The sequence below is a fragment of the Sinocyclocheilus grahami genome, unplaced genomic scaffold (assembly GCF_001515645.1).
Source record: "Sinocyclocheilus grahami isolate Dianchi unplaced genomic scaffold, SAMN03320097.WGS_v1.1 scaffold1742.1, whole genome shotgun sequence".
Lineage (NCBI taxonomy): Eukaryota > Metazoa > Chordata > Actinopteri > Cypriniformes > Cyprinidae > Sinocyclocheilus > Sinocyclocheilus grahami.
In genome coordinates, this window is record NW_015506921.1 from 215529 (window position 1) to 239668 (window position 24140).

At 38.0% G+C, this 24140-nt stretch overlaps 2 protein-coding genes across 4 annotated transcripts in view; both read left to right on the plus strand.

Moving 5' to 3' along the window:
- The first annotated feature begins 1641 nt into the window (after positions 1 to 1641).
- Positions 1642 to 14704, plus strand: LOC107572387 (E3 ubiquitin-protein ligase RNF14-like). Of its 3 annotated transcripts, none has more exons than XM_016258825.1 (8): positions 1642 to 1769; positions 5161 to 5321; positions 5395 to 5525; positions 7738 to 8235; positions 9225 to 9453; positions 9596 to 9768; positions 12401 to 12531; positions 14212 to 14704. In XM_016258825.1, the coding sequence occupies exons 2-8, from the start codon at positions 5171 to 5173 to the stop codon at positions 14270 to 14272; spliced, it is 1374 nt and encodes a 457-aa protein (XP_016114311.1). In that variant the 5' UTR covers positions 1642 to 1769; positions 5161 to 5170; the 3' UTR covers positions 14273 to 14704. The 3 variants fall into 3 exon arrangements, with proteins under 3 accessions (XP_016114311.1, XP_016114312.1, XP_016114313.1); XM_016258826.1 differs by lacking the exon at positions 1642 to 1769 and adding an exon at positions 1801 to 1933; XM_016258827.1 differs by lacking the exon at positions 1642 to 1769 and adding an exon at positions 3609 to 3666.
- Positions 14705 to 15308: 604 nt separating this feature from the next.
- LOC107572383 (T-complex protein 1 subunit zeta-like) overlaps positions 15309 to 24140 on the plus strand; it is a 41684-nt gene continuing 32852 nt past the window's right edge. Inside the window, exons 1-6 of the mRNA XM_016258820.1 lie at positions 15309 to 15551; positions 16146 to 16209; positions 19718 to 19852; positions 19930 to 20103; positions 20938 to 21041; positions 21202 to 21312. Coding sequence (XP_016114306.1) covers positions 15415 to 15551; positions 16146 to 16209; positions 19718 to 19852; positions 19930 to 20103; positions 20938 to 21041; positions 21202 to 21312 — 725 coding nt within the window. The 5' untranslated portion in view covers positions 15309 to 15414. The remainder of the gene's footprint in view (positions 15552 to 16145; positions 16210 to 19717; positions 19853 to 19929; positions 20104 to 20937; positions 21042 to 21201; positions 21313 to 24140) is intronic.

Genomic DNA, 24140 nt, shown 5'->3' on the forward strand with positions numbered 1-24140 from the left:
ATTATTTCATAGTGGCTTGGTTATAAGTATTGATGTTATGTTTTAATCTCAAAAACAATAAACTAAAAGACCATCAATGCCATAGCCTTGTGTCTACATGAATCTTGACTGCATGTGTTCCTCTTCATTATCGTCTCATTTTCATACACTGATTCATATTTCTTGTTCACAGTATTTTGAGGTCATGTTTTGAAGCGTGTCTTCTCCAGACTGGTTAAAGCACAAAGCAATCATATTCAAGTGTGGGTTTGATCTGCTGAACGAGTGCACCATGCTTCGGTGAATCAGTCCTCTCGTTCGTCACGTTATCCTCGACTCGGCAATGCTGGAAGGCTTTGGCAGTACGAATGTAAAAGCATTGGTCATGCCAATAAAGGAACTTAACCCTCAATTGGTCCTTGGGGTCAATATGACCCCAATTGAAATTGAATGGGAAATGCGAAAAAATGTGTAAAAAAAATCAATAAATCCAGCTTAAATCTGAAATGTGGAAAGAGCATACTCACTCACGTACACACACACACACACACACTCTCTCTCACACACACACACCGTTCATATCTGCTTATTGCAGTTGTTTTTTGTTTTAGTTTTGGGGGGGTTGTGTTGTTTTCATTTCCATTTAAGCAAAATAAAATTGTTTTGATTTTTACTTTTTAGATTGAAAAAAAAGATGTGCCTGCGATCAAGTTTTAGTCACAACTTGTGTGGCATTTCTGCAAATATTGCAATAAATATTGCAAAGGCGGGCACTTCAAAATACCTCAAACAACAAACTAACCTTTGAGAAAAATACTGTTTTTTAATGTATATTTCAAATGTATATTTACCAAATATCTCTCAGAAAAGTTGTGGGAGAAGCAGTGGGCCACTTCCAGAACAAATGAATGGATCTCTATGGGCCTCTGCTGGAAATATATGTTCATTACACTATTCTTAAGGTTTTCTCTAGCCAGCAGGTGGCAGAATTCTACACCTAACACCTAGATCAATATCCAGAAACAACTTAAATCACATTTAGATCATCATTTAAGTGATTTTTTCATACAAATGTGATATTTCACATGCAAGCTAATGGTGTAGTTGAGGAATTTTGTGGTGAACAGGTACAAAAGTACTTAATATCTCCCAAAACACAGCTTTAATGTATAGATGAGAAGTAAACAAAAAAAATGATATATTATTTGTATGATTAAAAATTTATATATTTTTCACAATTGCTCTATCAATTTCTGTGAATAATATCTCAAAGATACAGGATTAATAAAGAGGATTTAAGAATGATTATATGAGTTTTTTGTTTCTCACTCCCTCAGCAGCAATGCTCCACCCTCCGTCCCAGTAGGTGGCAAAGTGATATCTCACATGCAAGCTAATGGTGTAGTTGAGGAATTTTGTGGTGAACAGGTACAAAAGTACTTAATATCTCCCAAAACACAGCTTTAATGTATAGATGAGAAGTAAACAAAAAAAATGATATATTATTTGTATGATTAAAAATTTATATATTTTTCACAATTGCTCTATCAATTTCTGTGAATAATATCTCAAAGATACAGGATTAATAAAGAGGATTTAAGAATGATTATATGAGTTTTTTGTTTCTCACTCCCTCAGCAGCAATGCTCCACCCTCCGTCCCAGTAGGTGGCAGAGTCTTCCGGTTGCCAACCGGAAGCAGCAGCAGCCTGTCAAGCACAAGCTCCTCCCATCGGCCCTGCTGTGAGACTGCAGTTGTCCACTGTAGAGCTGCTTTGGGAATAGAGAAAGGTACGTGTTTTATAAGTTATTATCTTAGTAGGTCACAATTCAGATACAAAAAGGAAAGAACCAGTCGTAGGGTGACACAGCGCAGTAAAGTTATTAGTGTCACGCTCGATATTCGGCTGTTCTGCTTAAGGGATCGTCTAAAAATTCCACGCACGGTACAAAACGTAAGCCATGTCCAATCCTTAATCCTAACACTTCTGAATTGGCGCACAGCTTTTATTAAAACTGTATACATCACATGTAATAAGTCAGTGTGGTAAGTCAACCTATTACAACTTTTTAAATATGAAAATAACATGTAGGTGAAATAAAGTTTTTTCACCCTATACTGTGTTTGTATAAATATTTTTTATATTGCACTATATTGGCAAAAATCCCCCTGTAGGAAGACTGTGTGTGGTTAGTTGGAGCCTAGTAAAGTACATATCAACACCTCTGAATTGGCGCACAGCTTCTATTAAAACTGTATACATCACATGTAATAAGTCAGTGTGGTAAGTCAACCTATTACAACTTTTTAAATATGAAAATAACATGTAGGTGAAATAAAGTTTTTTCACCCTATACTGTGTTTGTATAAAGATTTTTTATATTGGACTATATTGGCAAAAATCCCCCTGTAGGAAGACTGTGTGTGGTTAGTTGGAGCCTAGTAAAGTACATAAATTATATAACATTTTGGTGAATTATAGTGAAGAATCGTTAATCATAATAATAAAGGGAGGTGTTGGCCATCTGTAGTGACACTGCTTCAACCTTTAGAATATGAAAATGTGTGTGTGTTTAACATTAATTAGTCATTTGAATTAAAGCCATTCTGATTTAAATTAAACTTGTGATCATTTACTCACATGATGTTGTTTCAACCATTCAAGACTTTCGTTCATCTTCAAAACACAAATGAAATTATTTTATATGAAGCCTGAGAGATTTCTGTCCCTCCAGTGAAAGTCTATTCACCCGAAACCTCAGAAAGAGCTCTTTCAAGTTTTAATTCAGATATAAACATTGATCATTTCACATAATGCATATTAAATATGGTAAGCAGAAGCTCAAATGTGCATGCCTGATACAGAATTATAACAAAATACATTCACTTGGATTTATAAGATTGTCTCATCATACAGTGCATGCATTTGACATCAAAAACATGTCGAATTTCTATAAAAGTCGGTTTATGTATATAGACCGTATATATGTGTCTGTATAAAGTCTCTTTATGTTGTCACCAAAATAAAAAAACATTTTCATCACTAAAAGTGAAGCCACATTTCAATCTCCCCCTAGTGGCCGGCTGCGGTATAGGTCATAAACCATGGGGTGTGTACACTAAAAAATGTATTTTTGGTTGCTTGAACTTCAAATAGATGCAATAAAAGGATAAGGGTATATTTAAAAAGATATGTTCCGAGGATGAACGGAAGTCTTATGGTGTTGCCAAAAACATGTCGAATTTCTATAAAAGTCGGTTTATGTATATAGACCGTATATATGTGTCTGTATAAAGTCTCTTTATGTTGTCACCAAAATAAAAAAACATTTTCATCACTAAAAGTGAAGCCACCTTTCAATCTCCCCCTAGTGGCCGGCTGCGGTATAGGTCATAAACCATGGGGTGTGTACACTAAAAAATGTATTTTTGGTTGCTTGAACTTCAAATAGATGCAATAAAAGGATAAGGGTATATTTAAAAAGATATGTTCCGAGGATGAACGGAAGTCTTATGGTGTTGGAATGGCATGAGGGTGACTAAATGATTTCATTTTTCACTCCCTTGGACAGCGCCGACGTTTTACAGTAGTGATTGCCTTTTTGAGACGGTCCCTTACTCGCATGCTATAATAGCGTGTTAGCGTGTTCTTGAGCGTTAAAATGCAGCTATAAGAAGCGGTTTTAGGTGTGTTCGAATATTGTTTAAACTTACTGCAGTATTGGTATCTTTGCAAGACTGTCACCTTTCCAGAACAGAAGGAGAAAGCAAATATACTGCGAATAACGTGAAACCGTGTTTATCACGTTTGTTAACATTAATTTAGGTTAGCACATCGTTTTTGCCCTTGTGTTTCCCTTCAGATGGAGTCGGGAATGTAGTAGTTATGAGTTTCAAACACGTGTATGGCCAAGCGAAGTCCTGTTTACAAAAACTCGGAATTCTCCCAATTCGCCTACACTAAGTATTTCGTGAAGAAAACATATATAACGTTGCTTTTGAGTGTGCAGCAAGCAAGCTTTGGTTTAAACAATAACAAACAATTGGTTACAATACTTCCACGTCGCAAAATCGCTCTTTGTCGCATAGTTATGTATTCTGACTCACCATAAAGCATAAGCATAAGCCGGCCTGTCAATCATCCTGTCACACTTAAAGGGCCAGTACACCAAAAAAACTGTCGCTTAGTTATGTATTCTGACTCACCATAAAGCATAAGCCGGCCTGTCAATCATCCTGTCACACTTAAAGGGCCAGTACACCAAAAAAACACTGCTGTCAATTTACTCACCCTCAGGCCAGCCTAAGATGTAGGCATCTTCCTTCCTTCAGTAGGACACTAAAGATGAACCCATGGTCCTTGGTGATTCATAATATGCAAGTCACCAAATACAAGAAACATACAATTAAAAACCCGCAGCTCCTGGTGATACATTGAGATGTTAAAGGGATAGTTCACCCAAAAATTAAAATTACCCCATGATTTACTCACCCTCAAGCCATCCTAGGTGTGCATGACGGTCTTCTTTCAGACGAATCCAATCGGTGTTATATTTAAAAACCGTCCTGGCTCTTCCAAGCTTTATAATGGCAGTGAATGGGTGTTATTTTTCAGTAGTCCAAAAGACGTCAAATAAAGTGCATCCATCCATCATAAAAAGTGCCTCACACGGCTCCGGGGTTGAATAAAGGCCTCCTGAAGGGAGCCAATGCATTTTTGTAAGAAAAATATCCATATTTAAAACTTTATAAACCGTAATCTCTCTTTTTTTTTTTTTTTATCTCAGGAATGTTCAAATGTCAGCCGACCAGGACTCCTGGTGATACATTGAGATGTTAAAGGGATAGTTCACCCAAAAATTTAAATTACCCCATGATTTACTCACCCTCAAGCCATCCTAGGTGTGCATGACGGTCTTCTTTCAGACGAATCCAATCGGTGTTATATTTAAAAAACGTCCTGGCTCTTCCAAGCTTTATAATGGCAGTGAATGGGTGTTATTTTTCAGTTGTCCAAAAGACGTCAAATAAAGTGCATCCATCCATCATAAAAAGTGCCTCACACGACTCCGGGGTTGAATAAAGGCCTCCTGAAGGGAGCCAATGCATTTTTGTAAGAAAAATATCCATATTTAAAACTTTATAAACCGTAATCTCTCTCTTTTTTTTTTTTTATCTCAGGAATGTTCAAATGTCAGCCGACCAGGAAGCACAAGAAGATGAACTGCTTGCTCTAGCGAGCATCTACGATGAAGAGGAGTTTCGCAGAGCCGAGTCGGGAAAGGAGGGCGAGATCCATCTGTGCCTGGAGCTTCCGCCGAGCTTCAAACTGCTAGTCAAGGGTGAGGCTTTATAAGCAGGTGCTCAGACCTTCTTCTAACATCTGAGAGTCTATAATGTTTCCTTGTTTTACAGGACAGAATTCCACAGAGCATAATGTATCATTTCTACCTCCGCTGGTTCTGAGTTTTGAATTCCCGGCTGACTACCCTTCAGCATCGGCTCCGGTTTTTACTGTAAGCTCCAAATGGCTGACGAGAGTCCAGGTGAGTCCTGTTTAGTGATGTCCTGAAAGCGGTGTCATTTCATTGTTGTCATTTGCTCTTTTATATATCTAATGCATTCTTTTTGATTGTGTAGCATTGAATAAAAATGGATATGCTCACTTCTCAGTGCTTGCTCTTTTACTGACTGTCAACAACAGCCTGAGATAGAAGTCTCTCCATAAACTTTTATTCTTGTTGGATAAACTGTTTCATTTAGACATTACGTCACTTCACTGCTGTACTTAACCCTCTGGTGGCGTTTGGGTCATTTTGATCCAATATTTATCCTGATTTTTTCCTGATAATTTTTGTACTTTTTGGGGATTTTTCCCATCTTGTTACACTTGTGATGTAAAAATGTCCGGCCTGCAAAAAATAGCTCGTAAATTACTTGTTATATTATCACCAAATATTGTATTCAATCTTTTTATCAACTTGTTTTCTTTTACTTAGGACAGATTTTGTGTTTCTTTTTAGAGCTGATTGATCATAGACCTCATTGATCTGAGCTTATGCACCTGTTTTCGAGTGAAAAAACATTATTTGTGCATAATTTTGTCAATATTAGACAAAATATGAAAAGAAACGGTACAAAATGACACAAAGTCACGCTTGTGGTGTTCTCGGGTCAAACATGGCCAGCTTACGAGAACAGAACAGTTATGCAATATTATCACAAAATACTGGATTCAATCTTTTTGTCAACTTGTTTTCTTTCAATTAGGACAGGTTTTGTGTTTATTTTTGAAAGTGATTCATCGTAGGCCTCATTGATCAAAAACGGCATCCAATGAAAGTGAATGGGGGAGATCGAAGAACAGAATGAACGGTTTAAAGACTCAATCAGAGACAGTCCCTTGTGGCGTAACAATGTAACTGCACTGATTGACAGCCCGTCTAGAACGCACAGGTGAAATACCTGCAGAAAGTCTCTTGTCCAGTCGATTCGAGGATCAGAACTAACTGTTATACATGTAGGCTAACAACTAATGGCCCCTTTTCACAAGACTGTGGTGACTCGTTACAACGGTCATCAGCATCGTAAATCTCTCTGACTGTCGTTATCAGACTCTATTCCCGCGCCCCCCCCTTTTTTTAAAGTCGTGAAAACGCTATCATAGAGTTTTTATTTTGAGCTATTGGGAATGCAAAAAAAATGTTTGACGACTTCTGCTGCTGAGAAACCTGGAAATATGGAAAATGTCAGGTTTATGTTCTGTTATTTTGACATTCTCTTCTGTTTATTTCACTTCCTGTATCAGCGGCCTATTTAGTTTCGGTTTCATTGGTTTCAGGATAATGACCTCGTTACATTGTAACACACACAAAGATTATATATACATATATATACTGCATATGGTGATAAAAGGCGTATCGCGCTATTGAGCCACTCAAAATTACCGCAAGGGAAATTCCTTCACCTACGTGTGCTTGCAGACATAAAGGACCTGTGCATGAGTAGATGCATGCATACTCGAGCTACAGCACACACATGAGATGAACTAAATCATCAGATCAGTGAGGCCTACGATCAGTCAGTTTCAAAAATAAATACAAAACCTCTCCTAATTTAAAGAAAACACGTTGTCTGATATTTGAAAAATCTGATATTTAGCATAACGAGGGATTCACAAGCATTTTTTTTAATCAAATCATGAGGTACCAAGAGATTCTGACCCCTAGTTAAAACTGAATACTTATGTACAATTGCATTTATGCTGAAAAATTATACTTTTTACTGCATTACAATTTGATGCAAACTTAAAAATGCAAAGACTATATGTCATCATGACTTAAATCTATCCTGTGTTAACTAACAAGCCAATCAGTCATACTCACATTAATTTAACTTTCCTTTTATTTAAACAGCCAACAACATCTAATTTAGTGTAAACACTGATAAAGGCAGCAGTTTTTTAGAAGAGTAGTTTACCAAAAAATAAATGTGTCATCATTTTCCCACCATTATTATCATTGCAAACCTGCATGACTTTCTTCATTGGATCAGTTATTTTCCCAACTCTCCCAAAAGTGGATGGTAACCAGAGGGTCATAGCAGCTTTGACTCGGCTGAATGCTGCTAGTTCGGGGTAATCGGTTTGTTCAGCTAGTGGAAGTCTGGGAGGATATTTGGGAACCCTATTCAAGTGTATTTGGTGATCATTTTCTGCTGCTGTAGCATTGCGATAACCTTCCGCTCTCACTCCATCAGATCACTGCACTTTGCAGGAGATTGGACGAGCTTTGGGAGGAGAACCAAGGCAACGTGGTTCTTTTTACCTGGATGCAGTTCCTAAAGGAAGAGACTCTGGACTTCCTGGGAATCCAGTCACCGCTGGAAATCCAGAGCATTGAGAGTCCGCCTCAGTGTGAATCTGGCCCAAAACAAGCAGTAGACCTTTCCGGAGAAAAAAGTAAAGATTTAGACCCAAGAGCCGTGCAAGAAGTCGACGCTCGCACAGATATACTGACTCAGCTGCTGGATTTTGACGAAGCTCAGCAGCAGAAGGTGTTTGATGGGAAGGTGTTCTGCTGCGGCATCTGTTACTCCGAGAAGCTTGGATCCGATTCTCTGCTCTTCAAAGAGTGTCAGCATGTGTACTGCAAGGCCTGCATGAAGGAATACTTTCAGATCCAGATAAGAGACGGAAAAGTCCAGTGCCTTAACTGCCCTGAGCCAAAGTGCATGTCCATGGCCACTCCTTCACAGGTATCTTCTGTCTGTTTTTGTGTGATTGTGCTATAGTGTGAGTATGGATAGGTTATGTAGGGCTTGACGATGAGACTCGGGCCCACTTGAAATGACAGATGGCGGTTTATCATTCGCACATTTTTAAGTTGCCAGTGTCGATTTATAGAAGACACACGAGAAGAGAACTCAGTACTGAGTGAACAGAAAAATACACAACATTGTCAAAATGCCCACCTTGACCAGCATCCACAAGCCTTTGGGAGAAAATCTTATGCGTGTCGATGTATTACATCTACACATTAGGTTTTAAAGTGAGCAGTGTAATATACATGCTGCTGTCTGTGTCATTAATGTTCATCAAAAAGCGAAAATCACTCACTGCTCTTGACTGAATCACTTCTGTAGCTTTAAAAGCATTACTCTGTATTTAATCTGTGCAGTGAAGACTGTACAGTTTTATTTTATATTTGATTATTCGATTTCTGTAGGATTTCTTGTTTATTAGCACTGTTTATTTCATGTGTATCTTTGTTGTATTGCTGACTGATTAATTGTTTAAACTTTAAATTAGTTAGACTAGTAGTTTTTCCTGTGATACCGTAATTGGAATGGAGAATTGAGAAATTTCACTGGTAACTAGGGGTGTGCGATATTGACCAAAAAAGATACCAATTTTTAAAAATAATTATGGCCCTGTCTTAATGAGTTATACATTGAATCATTCATTCAAATGATTCATTCAAAACGGCTGATTAACGGCTCAATATTAACTTCATGTTTATTGAACAAAGCTAATATCACATTATCGCACACCCCTACTGGTAACTACAATTTTGACGCCTTAATGTTATTTATTAGAATTGTTAGTCAAAAACAACAAAGCAATATTTTTACTGTAAATATCTTAACCTTGAGCAAATATCCTTGAGCCCTGTTATGACTCTAAAACTCTTCAGCTGCATTCTGAATATAGTTTTAAGACTGACATCAGTATGCTCATATAACAGGTGAAACTTCTCGTGGGCGAAGATGAGTTTGCGCGCTATGATCGTCTTCTGCTGCAGTCGAGTCTGGACCTGATGGCGGATGTGGTGTATTGTCCCCGCATGAGCTGCTGTATGGCTGTGATGGTCGAGCCTGACTCCACTATGGGCATCTGTCCCGCCTGCAGATATGCCTTCTGTACCCTCTGTAAGCGGAGCTATCATGGCCTCTCTCACTGCATAGCGACTGCTGGTAAGAGGATATTTAGGTTGGCTTGAGAAATTGTAGCATGTGTCTGATATTAGTAAATTGGATGCTCAGTGACCAGTAGTACACGCACTTGGTTAGTTTGTTTCCCTCTGAAGAGTTCAAAAGCTGTGCCTTTCTTTAACAGATGAGCTTCGCAGTTTGCGGGATGAGTATATGTCTGTGAGTGAAGAGGGGAAGAAGTTCCTTGAGAAGCGTTTTGGCCGACGGGTCATTCAGAAGGCGGTGGAGGAGTCTTTTAGCACAGACTGGCTGAAGGATAACTGTAAACAGTGCCCTTGCTGTGGCACTAATATACAGGTCAGTACTAAAGATGTGTGCATTAGGGGTCGACCGATTATCGGCGCCGATATTAAGCCTTTTTATGGTTATCGGCATCAGTCATTTTCAAAATCGATTTGCCGATAAAATAATTTAAAAGCATTTAGAGAAAGCTTTTGTCAGAGCACTTGTTATTCTTAATTTTGACATTAATTTTCATTTTTACACCAGACATATATATCGGCTATCGGTCTACTTTAACTGTAATAATCGGTATCCGTATCTGCCCTGAAAAATAGATATCGGTCAACCCCCAGTGTGCATACTACATATTTCCAAAATTACGAGCATGAATGACTAGATTTTGACCGAGGAAGTGAGCCTACGCCGATGTATAATTCATCAGCAACTCCATTTCCCACAATGCAACACGATTGTGACATCACAGCAGATCGCACTTAATCTACCCCCACATATCATATGAGTTACTTTGAGATTGAACCAAATAACACTTGCTGTTGTTTAATTTTCTATATTTTTTCCAACAGCCAAAAGCATACCTATAGGCAGTGTTGGGGGTGACGCATTACAAGTAACCCTAGTTATGTAATCAGATTACTTTTTTCAAGTAACTAGTAAAGTAGCGCATTACTTTTACATTTACAATGAGTTCGTTTTTCAAATAAGTTACACAAGTTACTTTGTTTTCCCATTTATTCACTGAGAGCTCTCCTGTCCCCGTGTTAAGAGAAATTGTGAGTGATGTGCCGAGGAGGAGGCACTTCTTTCAGCCTGAGGATTATTCATTTCACTTTTGGTGTTAAAGGACCTTTACAGTTGCCAAAAATATAACTTTGCGTTTTTTGTTATTAAAAAAAACTAAATAAGTTCAGCCCAGGTGACAAAAAGTAACGTAATGCATTACTTTCCATAAAAACGCATTTAGTTACTTTTTTTATGGAGTAATGCAATATTGTAATGCATTACTTTAAAAAGTAACTTTCTACGCTGCCTGTAGACATATAGAATGGTGCATAAAATCTTCCTTATCAACTTCTGGTTTTATGCACCATTCTATATGTCTACAGGTAGCGTAGAAAGTTACTTTTTAAAGTAATGCATTACTGGTAAATAATAAATCAACTCCATTCCAAATGATCTAGGGCTTAGAGTGTTTCAATTCAACCCACTGCACAACTAAACCAAGGATTGTATCAACAAAGAAAGTTTTTTTTATTTAAGCTTTATATCTTCTGAACACCTGGTGGTGCTGTCTTTAAACTTTACAGGCAGCTTCAGGATCATGCTGACAGTGAGCTCTGCAAAATTTTGTGCCAGTAAGTTAAAGCGTTTAAAAAGATCCTAATTGAATACAAATAGCAGTTCGTCCAATCCTGGCAAAAATGGTATCGTCGGCGTGACCCAAGGAATCCATAGACACAAAAATCACAATTTCTTGAAAAACATTTCTAAGGTTTTGGGCAAAAATAACCATTTTTGAGATCTTTTGACCTGTAGGTGGTGCTATTCCATAATTAAGCATGTGCTAATGAAGTGTACCACGTTTCGTTTTGATGGATCATGGTGTTGCACCCAAGGAATCCATAGACACAAACATCACAATTTCTTGAAAAACATTTCTAAGGTTTTGGGCTTTTGACCTGTAGGTGGTGCTATTCCATAATTAAGCATGTGCTAATGAAGTGTACCAAGTTTCGTTTTGATGGATCATGGTGTTGCTGAGATAGAGCACCTCATCCAATTTTAGGTCAGGATGTTTAATTTCACACAGTCATAACTTTTGCTCAACGATAAATATCAAAATTGTATATTAGGAATATTTTTGGTCTAGTAATTAAGACCTATAAGTGGAAAAGTGCTAGTCACTGATATAGTAGCAGTAAATATGATCATATACACCTATTAATTTAATTAAAACATTCGAATTAAAAACTGCCCCAGAAAGCTCTATAAAATCATTTAATTGGAGAACAATTGTGGGAACCCTCTGCAAACTGAGATCTGGTGTGTTGTGCAAAGGTGCGCTCTTTCGGTAGATTCTCAGAAAAACATGCCTGAATGACTCCGTGCATGGATTGAAAGTGCTCTTTTTCCCGTTTCTGTAGAAGGTGCACGGCAATCACAATTTCTTGAAAAACATTTCTAAGGTTTTGGGCAAAAATAACCATTTTTGAGATCTTTTGACCTGTAGGTGGTGCTATTCCATAATTAAGCATGTGCTAATGAAGTGTACCACGTTTCGTTTTGATGGATCATGGTGTTGCTGAGATAGAGCACCTCATCCAATTTTAGGTCAGGATGTTTAATTTCACACAGTCATAACTTTTGCTCAACGATAAATATCAAAATTGTATATTAGGAATATTTTTGGTCTAGTAATTAAGACCTATAAGTGGAAAAGTGCTAGTCACTGATATAGTAGCAGTAAATATGATCATATACACCTATTAATTTAATTAAAACATTCGAATTAAAAACTGCCCCAGAAAGCTCTATAAAATCATTTAATTGGAGAACAATTGTGGGAACCCTCTGCAAACTGAGATCTGGTGTGTTGTGCAAAGGTGCGCTCTTTCGGTAGATTCTCAGAAAAACATGCCTGAATGACTCCGTGCATGGATTGAAAGTGCTCTTTTTCCCGTTTCTGTAGAAGGTGCACGGCTGTAACAAGATGACCTGTTCGTCCTGTCAGAAGTATTTCTGCTGGATCTGTCTGGGAGCTCTCAGCAGAGTGAACCCCTACAGCCACTTCAACAACCCCAACTCGCCCTGCTATAACCAGTGAGTACCGTCTTCAACACGCTCTTAAATGTGTTTCAGAGCCTTACACGCATGCATTTATTTCTCCCAACTGTTTGCATTCACTTAAGACCGTCTGGATTAATGTGGAACTTGCATGTTGTTAAAATAACCTTGTGTTACCATTTAAGCACAACAGGACATGAAAGAGAGCGTTAATACTCGTGCAGAAACGATGCTCCTCCATAACTAAGAACTGCACAACATTTGGGAAACTCGGCAGGCTTCTAAATCCATTGAAATGCATGCTTTTCCAACACCCTCTAAATTAGTAAACGGATCAACTCTGATAAAACAGATAATAAACATACAACTTTTTTTGGTAAATTTGAGGGTATGTAAGTAGCTATAGCAACTTTTTTTAAATTTATGTTCCAAGGTTAGTTTATGAATTATTATAAGATAAAGCAATGTTTTGTTTTACCCCACAAATCTTTAACCCTCCTGTTATGTGCACATTTCAACCAATTTTAAAATATTAAAATATATCAATAAATTACTCAAATTGACAAAATAATTTATTTTTATTTACTTACCCGATATTTTAAATACATTTGGGGACATTTAGTTGGTCCCCATGAGGAAAACAGCTTGTTTTTGTTTGTTTGTTTATGTTTTTTGGAAATGTAAAAATGCAGAAAGTTGTGTTAGGGGAATGAAAATACAGTTAGTACAGTATAAAAATTATGATGTCTATAGAAAGTCCACATATAATATGGAAACCCAATAATAATAAATTTTGACAGATGCTTGTAAAATTGTGTGTACAGTGTTTGTAAACACATTATTGTATGAAATAGTCAAATATTAAGTATTAAACACAACAGAAAATTATTCTGCATATAATGTTTAATCTTTTATTTTTATGATATCACCAATTGGCTCAAAATGTGCACATGCATTTTAAAAACTTTGTAACACAAGATGTGCACATTTATGATTTCGTCTACTACATTTAGCAAAAGTCAGAAAGATTCAAGGTTTAAAAATATAGTTATCATATTTTTTTTAGAGATGTCTAAGTTGCTTTTGGGGTCAATTTGACCCAGACATCACAAGAGGGTTAAAAATAATAATAATAAAAAAATTAATGATAATAAAAATGATAATTTCACACATCCTGGGTCTGCATCTTATTTATTTTTGCAGCTGGATTATTTCTATATAATGCATTACAATAAGTAAGTTACCATTTTGTTACAGTGTAATTACACATACATGCTGAGTAATATTAATTAAGAACATTTACTTACTCTAGGGTAATGGTTAAGTTTATGGTTAGCTGCTTGTAATTAATTTACCGTTGCTATAGTAAGTCTTAAAGGGATAGTTCACCCAAAAATGAAAGTCGTGTCATTAATTACTCGCCCTCTTGTCGTTCCAAACCCGTAAGACCTTCGTTCATCTTCAGAACACAAAGATATTTTTGATTTGTATTTATTGATTAAATAAAAGAGATTTCTCAGGCAGTAAATGTGGATCATTCAGATGAATCTGGTTTGGTCTTGACTCAGGTTCTGGCGTACATACTGTTTTACAAATCTGACTTTTAGGATGAAAAACCTTCAGTACATGAGGACTCTGGTCTTAAAGTCATGTGTAATAGATTTGAGATGATTAAAGGTTGATGAAATGACATTATTCGTTTATTTTCTGCTCTAGATTGTTTCAAGGAGTGCAAATGGACGAGGAAGAAGGCTTTGGGAGTGACGAAGATAACTGATCCTCTATAAATGAAATGTTTTCATGCACACCAGACTGGACTCGACCAGAACCGAAAGCCCAAGACCTGACTTGAGTGTCAAGCATTTTTTAGCAATATATATTTTTTTTAATTTTCAACATTTTTGCAATTCAAATTCCAGCTCATACAAGCATCCCTTCACATAGCTTCATTGAAGATTGTAAACATTTCCACATTTCCAAATCAGCCTAACAGCTGTGCATGCAAAACTACAGAATATATCCTATATCTTTAGTTTATGAATCGGGTTTCTTTGCTGTTATTGTCTTTTAAGAAGATGTATTGTTTGTATAGGTATCCTCGGCTATTGCTGTCATTGTTAATAATGTACATTTCATCTTTCGGACAAACGGTGGATGGATTTAGCAGTAAAATAAATGTTAAAGAGTTCTTGTGGCGTGCATACTGTCTTTGATTAGATGACACATCATCAAGATTTTAGGTTAAAGTTATTAAACTCACGGTTTATGTAATGCATGATGATCAGTGGGCTCCGAGCTTGTCCTCGGTAACACAGTATTACAAAATGTAATCACGAAGCTTCTCAATGCTGTACTTTATTATAATCCCTTTGAGTAGTCTATAACATAACTGCACAGACTTTATTTAATATATGCAGGCTACACAAACTGCACATGCTGAAATAATTCTGCTAGCACTACACGGTTAGTGAGTGCACTGGTTATCAGGAACTACAGCTTTTCTCAAACTCACGCGTCTGAGTTCAGAATCCTGTGTAAAAACACAATGCCACATAAAAGCCAGACTGAGTTATGCCTGCTCTGACCCACCTCAGGCCCTGCCATCACACTACTGTATAAAGGTGCATCATAACAATTTGGTAATTAAAGACTTATTTGTTGATCATTTTACACAGAATGGTTGAAAATTACCCATAAATACAATTCAAGCCAACATAATAATCTTATATATTAGATCAGTAAAAAATATAAAAAATAAACTTATTTATTTATTTTCTCTCAAGGCGTGGCTACGGCGTCAGAACGCGTCACGTGTGTGGGCGGAGCCGAGCGCGAGCAGAGGAAGCTTCTGGAAGCGCGCGTGAGCTTCTCTTCCTTTATCCCGCGGAGCTGTGCTAACCTGAACTACCCCTCAGCAGAATGTCCGCGGTAAAAGCGCTTAACCCGAAAGCAGAGGTGGCCCGGGCTCACGCGGCCCTGGCGGTGAACATCAGCGCCGCTCGAGGGCTCCAGGACGTGCTGAAGAGTAACCTGGGGCCGAAAGGCACGATGAAGATGTGAGTGTCTGCTAGCGGCTAATGCTAGCGGCTTTGTTAGCACGTGTTAGTTATCCCTGTGCTGTCAGCTAACGGCGCAGATCTGAACCAACAGCCGTCGCTGCTAACGTCAGGTTCCAGTGTTTAGCAACCTGTTTATTAACATACATGAAAGTGTAGCTTTGAGACGATTAGCGTTATGCAGTTAGCATCAGAGCTAGCAACTGACTCATCGTGGCAGTAACCCTGCGTTCAGATGTCCTCGAGCTAGTTTTAAATGAATGTTTGTTTATTATTATGTCTGTATCTCATTGCATCAAGCCATTTAACCCTAGAATGCATGAACCAAGATGCTACACAAATGCATCATATATGCATAAGATAACATGGATGTGTTTAATACAGTTGTAGTTTTTCCTGAGCAGACTTGGAAAGAAATGAGAAGGACTGTGGAGTCAGGTGATGTGAAATGCTCTTTGCAGACTGGAACAGAACATTTTGCACATCTTCCTTTTTTTTTGGGCCTTCTCTCTCATCCGCTGCATCTGAAAGCATGTGCTGTCTGTTAGGCATAAGCATGAATGATAATACTTTATTGCTGTAATCCTTCCACAGGCTTGTGTCTGGCGCAGGAGACATCAAGCTCACCAAAGATGGGAACGTTCTGCTGCATGAGATGGTGAGAGCTGTGTGCATTGATGTGTAATTAAGGACTGTGGAGTCAGGTGATGTGAAATGCTCTTTGCAGACTGGAACAGAACATTTTGCACATCTTTTTTTGGGCCTTCTCTCTCATCCGCTGCATCTGAAAGCATGTGCTGTCTGTTAGGCATAAGCATGAATGATAATACTTTATTGCTGTAATTCTTCCACAGGCTTGTGTCTGGCGCAGGAGACATCAAGCTCACCAAAGATGGGAACGTTCTGCTGCATGAGATGGTGAGAGCTGTGTGCATTGATGTGTAATGTAGTGGCATGTAGCCCATATTGCAGGAGGGCTGCTTCTCCAGATATCAGACCGACACAGAATCAGTGTGCCGCGTGGTTTAACCTCAGATGTTGATTCGGCATGCTTTCGCTCGTGTTGTTGAATCAGCATCTGAGCGTGATGCAGTGAGTAGATGTCTGTCTGTAAGTTCTTAATGCTTTTATTATACATACCCATCACCAAAACTCATCTGCTGTTACAAAGTATCGTCTGGGTTTAATTTGGGGTTCACCCAAGAAAGAAAATTGTCATCATTTGCTCTCCTCGTGTCGATGTAGTGGCATGTAGCCCATATTGCAGGAGGGCTGTGACTCTCAGATATCAGACCGACACAGAATCAGTGTCTCGCGTGGTTTAACCTCAGATGTTGATTCGGCATGCTTTCGCTCGTGTTGTTGAATCAGCATCTGAGCGTGATGCAGTGAGTAGATGTCTGTCTGTAAGTTCTTAATGCTTTTATTATACATACCCATCACCAAAACTCATCTGCTGTTACAAAGTATCGTCTGGGTTTAATTTGGGGTTCACCCAAGAAAGAAAATTGTCATCATTTGCTCTCCTCGTGTCTTTCCAAACCTATAAACGTTGGTTACTCTTTGAAACACACATGACGGTGTTTTTAATGAAATCTAAGAGTTTTCTGTCACTATAACTTAAGATCCAAAAATGTAAGTTTTTGTAAAATTAATGCATATGAATTAAGCGGTTCCAGGTCTTGTGAAAAAATGTAAATTTGTGTTTTTCAGCGCCGTTCTTCGTTTAAATGACAGCAAGGATTGATTGTGATAATCTTTGAATCAGGAATTATAAATGGTTCAAAGAACGAAAAAAAATAACTTTTTTTTTTCTCCCCCCGGGAACTTAATAGAAAACCAGTTTGTAGTCGTTTCAGAACTGAACAAGTGATTATTTTTTTTAAAAAGTTGGAATATTTTTGTTGTTCTGTGGAGCCTAATAGAAGATGTTGTGAAGAAGCAAACTGTTTTGTTTCCCATTGACTTCCATTGTTTGGACAAACAGATGGCGGTGGGAACTAAACACTCATACAGGTTTGGGATGACGTGAGGATGAGTGATCTCCCCCCGGAACTTAATAGAAAACCAGTTTGTAGTCGTTTCAGAACTGAACAAGTGATTATTTTTTTAAAAAGTTGGAATATTTTTGTTGTTCTGTGGAGCCTAATAGAAGATGTTGTGAAGAAGCAAACTGTTTTGTTTCCCATTGACTTCCATTGTTTGGACAAACAGATGGCGGTGGGAACTAAACACTCATACAGGTTTGGGATGACGTGAGGATGAGTGAAAGCAGGTAAATATTAGGGCTGTGTATCGCCAGCAAAGAAAAGATACGAGACTGCACTGAATTTCACCTCAGCAGATTTTAGTTAAACAAACAGACACTGCATACTATACAGGACTCAACGCCTTTTTTTTTTTTTTTTTACTGGTTCTTTATTTAAGTTTTTACTTGCATTGCCAATATTTTCACTGGCCCTGCCACACAAATATTAAATGGTGGTTATCATTGTTTTTGACCCATGTCATATTTCATTCTAATAAACAAGCTTATGACACAAATTTAGATACCAATTAAATTTTACAATTCTCTATTCTATTTTCGATACCACAGCAAAAACTACTAGCCTATCAAATAATAAACTGTATTAACTCTTTCCCCGCCAAACACAGAATTTCCTGGGTTTCCACTGTTACGCGTTCTAGGCACTATTACACATCGAGGCCAGAATCTCCCGATCAAAAACACAGGCAAGGAAGACGCAGAAACGAGCGATCTCGTATATAAGCAGAAATGAAAAATAATGCGATCATCAACAATAAACGGCATATAAATGTAATGTTTCCGAGTGAAACGTCGATCCAGGAAGTGGTAAAGGAGCGTGAAGCTTTGGGGGTGTTGATGAAGCGGTCTGCTGCATCTTTGCTTTGATCAACTGAATATGATCTGATAAAACGATTTTCTCAGCTTTTTGAGGGAAAATTTTGCTTTATTTATGAAACTTGCCTACATTCAAGTGTTGATACAAAAAGAATGCTTGAAGCTAGAATAAAACATGCGCTGCTGTCACTTTAAGACCTAATGCACGGATGTAATTTACTGATGTAAAAACTTTTTACATTTACACTAGGGCTGTCACTAACGATTATTTTGGTAACCGATCAATCTGACGATTATTCTGACGATTAATCGAGTAATTGGATAATTGTAATTAAAAAATATTTGTAGTAAAATAGACCTAAGCAACTAATAGCCTTTAAAATTACTTAAAATACTTATATAATAGCAATGAAGCAATAATTAGTTCAAATAAAGTATGAGAAGCAAGTAATCAGTTTTATTGAACAAAACTGTTGAAATACATAATGTAATTATATAATTATGCATTATAAATGCCTGCGCCAGCGGCCTGACGATTGTTTTTACACTTTACTGTGCAATCTAATCCTTGTTTATTATTGACTAAACAACATTTAATTCAAATGCCCACTTAAGCTTTAATGTTTGGCCATTTCTTTGACAGAAATGCTACAACCACTGTAATTTCTTGAATATGTGGACATCAAAACATGCGAGAACAGAGCGAGGGTTTAAACTTTTATTTTGAAGTCGTGATGAGCATTTAGCATGTTCAGAAAGATACTGATGTATTCTCCTGTGTTTGCATAGGTTTATAAATGATTAACCTTACAAATCTGATGAAATGGTGCACGTTGCATCCCCAGATGAACGTTATACACCTAAAGTCTCAGCAATATGCCGCTCCACACATGTAAATGATGACCGTTTGTGCGGAGCAGCATTTAATGTGAACGGAGACACATGCTTGTAATTAACTAAAGCGCATGTATTAAACCTGCATCACATATATTTATTTAACTGAATCGTAGCGTTTGTGAATTCACAATAGCATTATGCTTTATTATGATTTTTTAATGGGTTTAATATATCAAGCAGACGGTCTAATAATGATTTTCATGGATTCTCGTCTGTGGAATGCGCCACTTCCGGCATTTTGCCGATTACTCGACACGGACAAAATGCACTTGAGGATTTGTTTTTTAAAGTAGTCGAATTGAATCGTGACATGAATGTTGACTCTGTAAACAGTCACCCCAGTCTGCTGCTGCTGGTGCTTTAGACTCTCTCTCACACCATCATTGATCTTTTGATTGGTTTTCAGCAAATCCAGCATCCCACTGCCTCGTTGATCGCCAAGGTGGCCACGGCTCAGGATGACATCACAGGAGACGGCACGACATCCAATGTGCTGATCATCGGAGAGCTCCTCAAGCAGGCCGACCTCTACGTGTCTGAGGTTCTGCTCTTATTAAGTTAAAAGTCTTAATTTAAAAGGCATGTCCACCTTTTAAACCGTCTTGTTTCTGTCTAAAGGGTCTTCACCCCCGGGTGATCGCTGAGGGCTTTGAGGCTGCTAAGGACAAGGCTCTCGAGGTGCTGGAGGAGGTGAAGGTCATGAAGGAGATGGACAGAGAGACTCTCATCAATGTCGCCCGCACCTCCCTCAGAACCAAGGTCCACAGGGAGTTGGCCGATTTACTAACAGAGGTGAGAAACGTCGTTTGAAGTTCTGACCGTCCGTGACGAGCAATAATCATTTAAGTCCTAACAAGTTCATGAAGGGGTCATGAAATGGAAAATCTGTCCTTGATATTTACACACAGCTTGGCGATTCTCTCAGATCGCGTCTTTGAACAGTCACTCGCGTGAATGAGCTCTGATTTGTCGGCGAGGCTAAGATCATGTAGTGTGGACTCGGCATTAGTGTTGACTAGCACAGGTTCATTCATAACTTGATATCAATATAGGATCTGTCAAGTTTTATTCATACCGCTTTCTCTTTAAAACTGGTATTGAATACTAATATCAGCAGACCCTCAGAACAAGCCTATACGAAAGCTTAATTATGTGCCAGTTTGACAGAATAAAACGGAAAGGTTTTGTGTGGGCTAAGTCGTTTTTTTGAGTGGACACTTGCTGCAAGTGACAGAAAACGAATGCTTGCAAGGTCTGATGTTGACTAGCAGCAACAGTGCAGATGCATAGATATAGATAGATAGGTTGTTTTCCACCCTTCTGAAACACCAGAGTTTAATGTTGCTGCATATCTGTCCATCAGCCGCTGTGAGGGTAAGATGTCGGGTAAAACCATCTGAAATCGTGGATATAAACAGATTCCACCTCCAAAAACTGTGCAGATCCTTCTAAATGTCCTAGTGCATGACTGCTTTATTATTTAACTTCAAAAGCTAACCTCCAGAAACAATAGAAAGACTATACATTTCATGACCCCTTCAATATGATCAGTATTACTTGGATAGTTCCCTGGTACGTTCACATTCGGTTCACCTGTGACACATTGACATGCCTTGTTTACCTCAGGCTGTGGTGGATGCTGTTCTGGCCATCAGGAAACCCAACGAGCCCATCGACCTCTACATGGTGGAGATCATGGAGATGAGGCACAAAACTGACAGCGATACACAGTAAGATCTTCTCTTGTGTGGACATTAAGCTGTGCGTTCTATGGCTATCTTAGGAGTAGCTCGCCCTGAAATGAAAAATTGTAATCGCATAAAAAAACGGGAAATTCCTTCCTTGTTTCACAGCTGCAGTCATATGTTAGTCTTTTTTTTTTATGCTTAGACTGATCAAAGGGTTGGTGTTGGATCATGGAGCCAGACATCCTGACATGAGGAAGAGGGTGGAGGACGCTTTCGTTCTCACTTGCAACGTTTCCTTGGAATACGAGAAAACGTAGGCTTTGCAAATGTTCATGTTTATTTACAGTAGAATGATGGGCGTTTCTGTGAATTCTGAAACCTGTACCCGCTGTGTTTTCACAGAGAAGTGAACTCGTTAGTTCTTTGTCATTTATCTGGCCTTTTTATAATAGGGAGAGGAGAAATACACGTTCATTGAGAAGTGTGGTAACCCTCGTTCCGTGACGCTGCTGGTGAAAGGACCCAACAAGCACACCCTGACACAGATCAAAGACGCCGTGAGAGATGGACTCAGAGCCGTCAAAAACGCCATTGAAGATGGTAGGGAGACAAACATTACAACACAAAAAAATGCTGGGTGTAATGATTATAGTGAAAAGTGAGGAGAATATGCAGGTTCGTATTGAAGAAGAATTTTAGCAATCCTATCAAAGGGGTCATGATATTAGAAATCAAATTTCCCTTGAGCTTATGGCATATGAGGTCTTTGTACCATTGAAACATCCTGCATGTTTCAAAGCTTGAAATGTCTACCTCATTATAAACTGAGCTTTTAATTAACCAAGCTCCAAAAATGGCTTGTTTGGAAATTGTGGGATTTGTGACGTCACACAAGCAAATACATTTGCATATGACTGCATCCAGAGCAAGACACCAGGTTTGTTTGACTTGAGTCCGCTCTGCACAGACCAATCAGCATCTGGCTTGAAGCAGTGCATGCTGGTTAAAAATGTTCTCTGACATGAGACGGCACCAATGCCATTGTGACATATGCCATCAAAGTACCGCGAGAGAGGTTCTCGAGCCACTGGCTAGCTCATTCTGCACAGTATGACATGGCTGTTTAACGATTGACGAAAGCACTTTATAAATAAAGGTGACTTAACTTGACAGAGTCCCTCCCAATACATCCAGCCAAAGTCAAGCATGCCTATTATTGCACCATAGGCTCCACCCCCTGGCGTTCAGTTGCTTAACGGATCCGCCCACCGGCGTTCAGTTGCTTAGATATTTTATGTAGTATAGTTTCACAAAACTAAAATCAGACCATTCTGTTTTTGCTTCAAATTTCGACATTATACAGTCTAATTTAGATGAAAAACTACTATCATCTGATAATATTGTAACTGTTGTTTTAAAGGTCTCATATTGTCAAAACTGAAATTTCCTGGCTTTTTTCTCACTGCAGAGGGTCCATTGGTGAGCAAGTGATGCAATGCTACATTTCTCCAGAGCTGTTCCGAGGAAGAAACTCATCTGTGTCTTGGATGGCCTGACGTTGAGCAATTCTTTTTTTTTTTATAACCCTTTAATGCATACATTAAAAAAACTAATACATATGTCCAAATCACGACAGAAAATCACAGTTCTTAAGAGTTTTTCAAAAAAATCCTCGAGTACTGAACGATAGTTCGCTGTGTTCTAGAACACATGACATCACAATCTCACAGCAATTTGTAACTATTTAACATTTTGGTGAATTGGTGGCTAATTTGTAGCCTGTTTGTATGATTACATTTATGTAAAAGTGCTCGTAGTAGGCGAATCCTGCTTGAAGACCAAGCTGTGGCACGGAAACCTGTAGGCCGCTACCGCTCATCCACATTCAGCTGGTGTTTGTACTGGTCTGCAGAGATTTTCAAGAGAAGAGCAGAGTAGAGACTATTAGAGGAAAACATCACGGTTTACAGCGGCTTTTTCAACACGAGTCAAAGAATCCCACCAGCGGTGCTTTTCTCAGATCCTTCAGAAGAAACACGCTGTTATTCCCGTGTGGTGCAGCTCTGGATGCTAGTAATACAAATATACTATATTCTCAAAAGTCTGAGAAAAAGTGCGCATTCAGTATGGAAAACAATATTCTTAATAAAAATGTTGAATTTTTTTAAAAATCAATAAATGCAAATAAAGTACAACTAATAAAAGATATTTCAGAATTTTGAAGATTGCAATATAGATAATTAAGAATGCACCAATTTAATAATAAAAATGCAAATAGAACAAGCAAAGGTGGACCAAATATCAAGAAATTTGTTCATTTTTAATTTTCACTAAAATGTTACAGCATTAGTATAATTTCTTAATAAAATATAGCCAATATATTTTACATTATGTTCAAAAAATACATTTTTTTAAACCCAACTCAAACACAGGATTGGATTGATGTTTTAAAAAGTATATTTACGATGAAGAAAATGACATTCAGAAAGCTGTATTTGTTGATTTCTGGGCTAAATGGATTGAGAATAACTCCTGTTAACGAATACTTTTTATCATACGGGTGTTCTTTCAGGAGGGACCACCAAGCCCTTCTCTTTCGTGCTGAAACTGTTAAAGAGATTATTTTGAAGAGCTTGTCACTTGAGAAACTTATTGGTGTTTACTGAATATATTTGTATGATGGAGAAACTAAACGTGACAAATGAGCAGATGCCGTCAATATAGTGTCACATGATCTTCAGAAATCAGTATAATATGCTGATTATTAGAAACATTTCTGATTATTATCAATGTTGAACACAGTCGTGCTGCACAATATCTTTGTGGAAACATGAATAGAAAGTTCAGCGTTTATTTGAAATAAAACACGTTTTTATACACCAGCACTAACTGAAATACTCTAGTACTTAGTGAAGTCCTTTTATTAACTCTAAAGTTAATAGTTATTGCATCTTATCATACTAGTTCAAGAGAGGGAGAGGCTTTGGTTGTAGGCTATTCCAGGTAATAAGAGTGAATGCTTGATGTTAGAAATGATCATCCAACATAAATGATATTTTGTGTCGTTAAGCTTTTATCCCCCTATAAAACATCACGGTCCATGATAAATGCATCAATCAATCATATAGTTATTGAGGTTCT